The following is a 7,773-nucleotide window of genomic DNA, read 5'->3' on the forward strand; positions in this document are numbered from 1 at the left end:
GGGGGTCCCTCAGCCCAGCCTGCACCCTTTCCAATCCGGAACCCCTCGGGGGATACCCTAAGCTGGCAGTCAGACATCCCCCTGGCAATCTGGGACCTCTGGCTCCTAACCGCTCGCCTGCTTGATTGCCCCTAACTGCCTCTGACTGCTGGCCTGATGCCCCTAACTGCTCCCCTGCCTGCCTGATCACCCCTAACAGCCTCTACCTGCTGGCCTGATTGCCCCTAACCGCCTCTGCCTGCCTGCCTTATTGCCCCTAAAGACCTCTGCCTGCCAGCCTGATAGCCCCTAACTGCTTCCCTGCCTGCTGGCCTGATTGCTGCCTAACCACTCCCCCGCTGGCCTGATCACCCCCAACTGTCCTCCCCTCCTGGCCTGATCGCCCCTAACCACCTCTGCCTCGGCCCCGCCACCACGACTTTGTCCGGAAGGACGTCCAGAAGGTCTCCCGGTCTAATTCGCATATTATCCTTTTATTAGTATAGATTTTAAAGTCGATGACATTTTAAAATATGTCAAAAAAAGAAGAAAATCATGAAAAAGTACTGGAAATAGATGGTGATAGAAAATAAACATAACTGCAAAGCACAACATCCATAAAGAACCTGATTAAAGTCATCAAGTTTTTAAAGGTTAAACTCCAGAAATGCAACACTGAAGAAATAGTGTGTTCACTAGATTTTTAAATCTCAGTGTCCTTGATTTCTCAGTGTTAAACTTACAACTGTGAAGCAAGTTTATATACAGGAGGGATATGGGAGTGGGGGGAAGGAAGGAAGGAAAGAGGAAGGGGGGAGGGAGGGAAGGAGGGTGGGAGGGAAGGACAGCTGAACAACCACTCTTGACCAATAATACAGATCAGTTTTTGATTGGGTTCCTAAGATCTTACTTACGTAACAGGCTCTTCTGGATTATTATTGAACTTAGGTGGACATTCTTCACTCTTAGCACTTCTAGGACATGTTTCCAATTTTAAAGGGATAGCTTCAACTTCACAATCTGCAACTTCTATTTTCCTCTTTTTTGAAAACGTATTTTTCATAATATTGTCTTCTTCTCTATTTTCTCCAATACCAGCACGTTTCTCAGTGTTAGAGCTACTTAGTAATCTTCCTAGCAGAAAGTAAGGGAGTTTAGCAAGACAAAAGATAATACAGTAATTGCAAGGCAACAAAAGGGCGTCTTTATTATGCTTCATTACTAAAGAACCCTGTGAGGTGTACCTTATTTCTAGAATGAAGATAAACACATTAATATCCTAGAAAACCTCTGCAAGAAATAATAAGAGACCAGTAAGAAATTTTATATCTTCCAGTATATGAAAAAATACAGTACATTTAAAAAAACAACACTTGTCTGTTTTGGTATAACATGAAAGAAAAGAGGTTCAGCTACAATAATACAAAACAAAAATATAGATCAGAAAGCATTTTACAAAATTAGAGCGGTGAACTCTAGCCTTGATACTACAACTTTGGTGTCTCGTTAAAAATGCTTTATCATTTAACATCAATACTCTTTTTATAAAGTTACTTATTTAAATCTGCGGTGATATGTGCCTATTGTTCTCATATTAAGTCCTAGTGTAACATTAAAATCTTAGTCTAAAGTTTATGTTTCTCCCCCTACCCCACCCCCCAGGGACTCAAAATTACAATTACTAAGTCAAAGTTAGTAGCGGGATCAGAGATTCCTTAGTTGCATTTTCTAACGAAGCAGATAAAGACAGTTCTTCCTGGATACTATTTGGCATTTTATAGACAGCAGACTTCCATCAGAGTTATTTTGAGAAATATGAGAAACAACTGTCTAGATAAGTTGTATGTCTATAGAGTGGTATGTGGCAAGGATTCTAGTGTGACTACTTTGAATTCTGATAATTCCTGCCCTCACTGAAGTGAACCTGGAAATTCAAATGAGAAAGTTTGCTCTGGTCCCTGCTGCCTAGTTGCAAAGACTCAGTCCAGCACATTTCCTTTAGACTGGTTCTAGAGCCACGTTTCCTCCAGTCTCCTCATTTCCTGGTAAATACAGAGCGTGAGGATCCTTGCTGACACGCTGGAGTAACTAATCAAGACCACTGGAGACTGACATGGCTGGCCTGGGGGTTGTGGACCTAAGGAATCAATGACTGCGTAACGGTAACCCCTGGGTGGGAAGTTTAGCGCAGAATGTGAGAAACTCTAGGGCAGTGGTTCTCAACCTTGCTGCACATTAGAATCACCTGGGAATCTTTTTAAAATCCTGGTTTCTGGGCCTCATCCTCCAGAAATTCTGTTTCTTTGTTATGGGGTGAGGCCACAACATTAGTAACAAAGAAACAGAATTTCCGGAGGATGAGGCCCAGAAACCAGGATTTTAAAAAGATTCCCAGGTGATTCTAATGTGCAGCCAAGGTTGAGAACCACTGCTCTAGGTCTAGGGTCTCTGAAATGGAGTGTGCTGCCTGACATCACTGCCCAACTCACCACACGTAGGTATTTATTACAAAACGACCTTATTAAATTCTAATAGCTCAAAGCACTGAATAAGGCAGTCTCTGATTGATAATTCAGTAATTTAGTTTTCTATTTAAAAAGTTTTCTATCTTTATGACTCCAAAGCATTTGTAGCCATGAAAACAAAATAAAAAAAATTAAAAAATGTGCTTCACACAATAACTCAGATTTTATCTCTGAGCCTTTCTGAAACATCTGGTACCTCCTGAAGCATCTCTTCCCTTTAGAATTCAATTTCCCAGTAACTTTCCTTACTCTGATGCTCCTCCTCTAAATTGTTACTCTTGTCCTTGCTATAAGATCTCAATGGCCCTGTATAGTAAAATGGAGATTCAGAAGAGTAGATCTTACTCTATAGTAATTTGAAAATAAACCCTTGCGTTACCTGAGTAAGTGCAAACAAATGTCCCTCTGTCAATGTCATCTAGGCAGCGTACTCCCCATCCCTTCTTCTCAGTTTTGAACACCTGTAGCCTCACTTGAAGTCCATGCTGAACTACTCGGTTTTGACACATTTGTCGATTACACTTGCACAACAGGCTGCATTCATAAATGCTGTCAATAAAATATCCAAGAGAAAATCAATCAGGCATCCTTAATTAAAACAAAAAGCACATTATAGTGCTACCTCACTAATAATCACAGACTAAGAGTGAAGGAAGTTTCCTAGAGCTAGACTGCCTGGGTTCCCATTATAGTTCCAGCATTTACTAGCTGTGTGATCTTGGATGAGTTATTTAGCCTGTCTGTGCTTTAATTTTCCATTTTTAAAATGGGGATTATATTATAGTATATATATACGATATATAAAACATCATAGGGTTGTTTCGTGAAGATTACACGAGTCAACGTTTATAAGGTGCTTGGGACAATACCTGGCACATAGTAAATATCAGCTCTTTAAAAATGTCTAAGAAGTAAATGTATGGGAAGGCAATGTCTAGGAAGAAAAATGTTTTATTTTTTAATAACAACCTTGAAATGGTGAAAATTCCTAATTCTTAGAAGTGTTTTGCACAGGATATTTCTTAATGAGGAAAAGGCTGCCCCAGGTAGGCTAACTCTAGAGGGATAAGAGCTAGACTCAAAGCAGAGGAGTGCTCTGTTTGGTCTCTGACTTTCATTTCCAAAAACAATATGCAGGTTTTTTATTTTTAATTCCTTAATTTAGATTTTGGGTACAAAAATATTAAGATTTAAAATCTATAAGACTATAGACCACAATAGCAAAGTATCCACCTTCAACTATACAAACACCCTGCAACAAATCCTTAAGGTATATTACCCAGTAGGTATATGTCTCTGTAGTCTTTTATATTTATATCCAACGGCTGTTTTATCTCTTGACAAGGAGTAAATCTCAGCATTCTTTGCTGTCATTTGAAGACATGCACATTTTGTTCTAAAAAGGAAGGCAATGAATGAATAAGTCAGAATTTAAAAAGCACCAAGTGAAGTAAAGACTGTCTTGATTAAAGTGTAAAAGTTATAGTAAAGGATGTCATTGTATTTATGACAACTGTTTGCCTCATGGACAGTTGAACTTCTTCCTTAAATAGAGCTTTTTGAAAGAGAATATCTACCAAAAGTTTATAAATAATTATAAACTGTCCTATCTGCTCATGAAATACTTAACTATGTAAGTGTTCTTTAACTTTTCAAAATGAATTCCTTTCATTTTCTGTTCAGCAGAAGCTTGTTTGTGAATATTCTCCCAGGTACACTCTCTTAGAATGGATAAATTTATGTGTGTCAAACCCAAAAGAGTGTACATAGTTTTGCAGATGTCTTAAGTTATCTTCCTTTCCAATGACATGAAAAGAGATTAGGGAAGTTGATACTGGGTATCTGGTTACTACAGTTTGTTCTTTATAATGTTGCTAAACAAGAAAAATACAACCATAAAAGAATTTCCCCTCTATTTAAATGATTATCTAACATGACAAGAGACTTATAACTTGATAGGGAGTAAGGAACTTGGGTATCTCAGATGTAAACTGAGTATGTGACTACTGTGAGCTGGTTAAACTCTCTGGATCTATCTCTTTTTTCAACAAGTGACTGAGGTCTTTTCCTCAATGATTCTCTTCTGTGTTTTTCTGTATACACATACATGCATAAGAGTAGTGGCTACTGTTTACAACAGAAAAAAAAAATTCATTAATTTGCATTCTATTTACAGATGTAGAAATCTAAAGATGCTTTTTTTGATATGATTTTGTTTGCAAAGTTTAAAAGTACAAAAAAATACAAATAGTAATATAATTAACACTCACATTTCTACCACAGAATTAACTGTCATCATTTTGTTTAGTCCTTCTTTTTCCTATGTATATAATTTAAAACATACACACTGTTTATCTGATCTTCTTTAAAAAATAAAAAAATTAAACATTACAGATAAACTCTCAAGCGGTTTGGTGTGATATCCTTTATACTTTTAAACATATAGATCTATACACAATATACTGTATTGTTTTTAAATATTTACTATAGTTATTATCCTTCAACTTGCTTTTTCTTTCAATATTATTTTTTTTTGAGACCCAATCGTGTTTTATGCAAATCTAGTTAATTCCGTTAAACTTTTCCATAGCATTTAGATATACAATTATGTTGCTTAATTAAATTGCTTGGTATACAATTAAGTTGCTTAAAGTTTTCAATATAACAGATGCTGCAATGAACATCCTATGCCTATACACATGTGTAAGCATCTCTAGAGTAGTAACTTTCAAATATTTTTTACTATGACCCATGGTAGAAAATACATTTTCTTCATGATCCTATACAATCATACATATTTATATATGTGTACAGGTGTATAAACTGCAACAATGGTGGCATGAAACTTCACCCTTATTGTGTGGGATGCATTTGGGTATCTTTTTGTACTATTTAATTTAAAAAATGCTAGTTACAACCCCTTAAATGATTTTACATGCCACTAACTCTATAGCTTGGAAAACAATGCTCTGGATAAAACAATACTCTGGATATACTTAAAAGTACTATTGCTGGAAAGTATGTATGCACTTCTTCAACTGCTATGTCATGGTTTGAACACCCCACTCTCCCTGAAAAATGACTTGGTATGGAATTCTAGTTTCATATTTATTTTCCTTCAGTAATTTAAGCTAATCTATCTCTTTTTTGGTTCTATTATTTCTGATGAAAAGTGTGCTGTCTGTCTGTCCTTTTTTCTGAGTTTTTTAAATTTACTCTTTACCCAAGATACTTTTTAAGTTGCATCAATATATTTAGATTTATCTTATTTTCAGAGGCTTTTTGACTCCAAGGATTCCTGTCTTTTTTCAATTTGGAAAATTCTCAGCTATTATTTGAGTGTTGTCCTTTTCTTCACTACATATGTATATTGCAGTTTTTCATTTTATCCTCCATATTTTTTAATCTGTAACTTATTTTCCCCATATCTTTATCTCTTTACATTCTGAGAGATCTTAGTTTTTGCCGTGAAATTCACTTATTCTTTCTCCAACTATACCAATGCAAACATTTAGTTCATCTATTTCATTTTTTATTTCAATGACCATATGTTTTATTTCCCATATTTCCAATGGTTCTTCTTCATATATACCATTAAAAATAAAATCTCCTTTTCTTCTCTCATAGATGCTAATATTTTAGCTTTTTTGACACTTTAAACATAGCTATTGTAAAGTCTTTTTCAATCAAATTCTACATTTATCTCTGATTCTTCAGATGTGAATTTTATCATTAGTTGTGACTCAAACTGTCTTCATGGTCCTAAACGCCTTTGTGTGCTGTGACTGTCTGGATTCGATCCAGTTTAATCCTGTGTGTTCTAAAATTACATATAGTCAAGTTATTCTTTTTTAAAAAGTCCCTTAAACTGACTATAGAGTAAACACTGTCCAACAGCCAGTTTTTTCTCCAGCACTGAAAGAGATTGAGTTTAGCCAGATATAGTTGGGTTATACCTAGAGGCAATGTTTAAAACAAACAAATTTATTTTTAAACAGAAGTAAAACTTGGGCCCACCTCAGAACAAAAGATACACTGAGAGTGAAGAAATGGGAAAATATATTCCATGCAAATGGAAAGGAGGAAAAAAAAAAACACAAAAGAAAAAAAACAACAACTGGAATTGCAATACTCATATCAAACAAAATAGACTTCAAAACAAAGGCCATAATAAGAGACAAAGTAGGCCACTTCATAATACTAAAGGGAATGAATCAACAAGAAAATAGAATCCTTATAAACATATATGCACCCAATATAGGAGCCCAAGTACATTAAAAAACTCTTGATGGACTTTAAGGGAGATCAACAAGCAATACAGTCATAGTGGGGGAATTTAATATCCCAATGACATCACTGAATAGATCTTCTAGACAAAAAATTAAAACAAGAAAACAGAGGCCTTAAATGACACACTAGCCCTACCTGGTTTAGCTCAGTGGATAGAGCATCAGCCTGCAGACTGAAGGGTCCCGGGTTCGACTCCAGTCAAGGGCACATGCTCGGGTTGTGGGCTTGATCCCCAGTCAGGGCACATCCAAGAAGCAACCAATGAATGCATGGACAAGTGGAACAACAAATCAATGCTCTTCTCTCTCTCTCTCTCTCTCTCTCATAAATAAATAAATAAATTTTTAAAAAAATGACACACTAGATCAGATGGGTCTAACCGATATTTACAGAACACTTCAACCCAAAGCAACAGAATATACATTCTCAAGTGCACATGGAACATTCTCAAAGATATACCACCTGCTAGGGCACAAAACAAGTCTACACAAATTCAAGAAAATTGATATAATACCAAGCATCTTCTCAGATCACAATGGCGTGAAGTTAGAAATCAACTACAATTAAAAAAACAACAACCTCAAAAACACTCAAATACAGGGAGGCTAAATAACATGTTATTAAACAATGAAATGGGTTACCAATGAGATCAAGCAAGAAATTTAAAACTTCCTGAAAACAAATGAAAATTAACACACCATCCAAAACTTATGCGACACGGCAAAAAATAGTCCTGGAAGGAAGTTCATAGCATTACAGGCCTACCTCAAGAAACAAGAAAAAGGACTAATAAACTATCTAACACTAAGACTAAATGAATTAGAAAGAGAACAGCAAGAAAAGCCCAGAGGAAGTAGAAGGAAGGAAATAATTAAGATCAGAGGAGAAATAAATGACATAAAGACTAAAAAAAAAAAAAAAAAAAAAAAAAAAAAAAAAAAAAAAAAAAAAAAAAAAAAAAAAAAAACAGGGTTTTTTT

The 7,773-nt window shown here is 35.7% G+C and overlaps 1 protein-coding gene across 5 annotated transcripts in view; it reads right to left on the reverse strand.

Annotated features, from left to right (window-relative positions):
* Positions 1 to 7,773, reverse strand: part of SETDB2 (SET domain, bifurcated 2) — a 65,373-nt gene that overhangs the window by 18,347 nt on the left and 39,253 nt on the right. For all 5 annotated transcript variants that reach the window (XM_005863201.2, XM_014537196.1, XM_014537198.1 and 2 more), the window contains 3 exons: positions 3,784 to 3,900; positions 2,884 to 3,053; positions 894 to 1,113 (listed from right to left, as the gene is read on the reverse strand). In XM_005863201.2, coding sequence (XP_005863263.1) covers positions 894 to 1,113; positions 2,884 to 3,053; positions 3,784 to 3,900 — 507 coding nt within the window. The remainder of the gene's footprint in view (positions 1 to 893; positions 1,114 to 2,883; positions 3,054 to 3,783; positions 3,901 to 7,773) is intronic.

The sequence above is a fragment of the Myotis brandtii genome, unplaced genomic scaffold (assembly GCF_000412655.1).
Source record: "Myotis brandtii unplaced genomic scaffold, ASM41265v1 scaffold174, whole genome shotgun sequence".
NCBI classification, from domain to species: domain Eukaryota; kingdom Metazoa; phylum Chordata; class Mammalia; order Chiroptera; family Vespertilionidae; genus Myotis; species Myotis brandtii.